Below are 1,512 nucleotides of genomic sequence, written 5' to 3'. Positions count from 1 at the left end.
CCACTGAGCCCGCCCCCGACCTCCCGCCCCGACGTCGGAGTCCCGCACGTTCATTGGCTAGAGTGCACATCACTCAGTGCCAGGTGGCGGCCTCTCCGCTCGTCCCTCCTCCCGCTCCTCCTCGTTGTCCCCGCCCCTTGCTCTGTTTTCTCCCAGCTGCCGGACCAGCGGGCCTGCAGCCTACACCGCCCAGTCCCTGCTCAGGTGTCACTTTTGCTGGCAGGCCGAGATTAGGGAAAGAGAGTGGGCAAGGGGTCGCGGCCGGGAGGAGAAGGGCTCTACCACGCCACCCTCCTTTGGCCTCTGAACGCGGACCCCGCACACGCACACCCGCGCCTCTTTGGCAAGCGTGCCTTGTCGGCTGGGTTAAGCCGCAGTGTGAGTAGCCAAGTGCAGAGGGTGTCTCCGGGTGTTTGCGTGGCCCACGAGAGGGCAAGAAGAGAAAAGGCGGGGATAGGAGGGAAGAGGGTGAGGGTAAGAGGCAGCCCTGAGAGGGCGGAGGAAGGAAGAGGCTGGGAGCTTGGCGCCCGCGGCGCAGCTGCCGTCGCTGCCGCAGCTGTCCAGGGAGGTTCGCCAAAACGGCGACGAATAAACAACTTACCTTGCGGAGAAAAGCTGCGACTGCGATGGGGTGTACGGTTGTTTTTGCTTTTGCGTTGGCGGCGTAGGGGCTGTTACTGTGTCCCACCCAGGCGTGCACACCGAGCGGCGGGGCGCTGTGGAACGCCGGAACGGGCTAGCGGAGGAGCATGCGGATCAAGCCCCAGCGACCCAGGGCAACTCGGAGTTACCTGGGACAGCCCTGCGGATCTCCAAGAACCGAGGAGACGGGAGAAACACGGGAAAGGGTGGCCTTTTCCCTGTTCTCACACACACACACACGCAGCCACTGGCCGGGACAGTTGACACCCATCTTCCTTCCCTGCTCCTTCGAGTCATTCTACACCCGCTTGGTGCTGCCAGTGCGGGCAGGGCCTTGGAGTCCAAAGCGGATCCCCACACTTGTCCCTCCGGTTGAAAAGAAACTAGAGAAGAGAAAGTCAGGCTTGGCAGAGCTAAGAGTGATAGTGGCCCAAATGTTCCTTCCTGGCCCGCCTGCTGTGCCAGAGAGTCTGAAAAGCGGGTCTCCGTCTACCAGAAGGTCACCTCCACACAGCCCCTCTCCGCGACCAACCGCAGCACCCAAGGACTGGCAACGTGGTTGGAGGTTTTGGGGGGAATTATGAAGAAATCTGAATAAATTTCTCACCCTTCGTCTTTCCTGTTTTATTTCCAAAGTCCTTCAGTATCAGGTTTTTCCTATTTCCTCAATTGACCACGGGTCCAATAAAAGATTTGATACCCCCCGCACACACACACACACACACACACACACACACACACACACACACGAAAACGAAAAAAGTTTAGGGAGCTGGGAGATGAAGCCAGAAGTGTTTTGGAGACAAGGATTAGATTAAAGCTCAAACTTGAAAATTTTGAGTAAGAGACTGATTGTACTGCAGCATGGCT

General features: G+C 58.3%; 1 protein-coding gene across 1 annotated transcript in view; it reads left to right on the top strand.

Moving 5' to 3' along the window:
* The window catches only part of LOC105529929, a 15,333-nt gene extending 14,079 nt beyond the window's left edge, over positions 1-1,254 (top strand). Inside the window, exons 2-3 of the mRNA XM_011967211.1 lie at positions 9-378; positions 693-1,254. Coding sequence (XP_011822601.1) covers positions 9-378; positions 693-1,018 — 696 coding nt within the window. The 3' untranslated portion in view covers positions 1,019-1,254. The remainder of the gene's footprint in view (positions 1-8; positions 379-692) is intronic.
* The last annotated feature ends 258 nt before the right edge of the window (positions 1,255-1,512 follow it).

Source organism: Mandrillus leucophaeus, unplaced genomic scaffold, assembly GCF_000951045.1.
Source record: "Mandrillus leucophaeus isolate KB7577 unplaced genomic scaffold, Mleu.le_1.0 Scaffold792, whole genome shotgun sequence".
NCBI lineage: Eukaryota > Metazoa > Chordata > Mammalia > Primates > Cercopithecidae > Mandrillus > Mandrillus leucophaeus.
The sequence above is the reverse complement of the archived record's forward strand: the minus strand, read 5'-3'. Positions and strand labels throughout refer to the sequence as shown.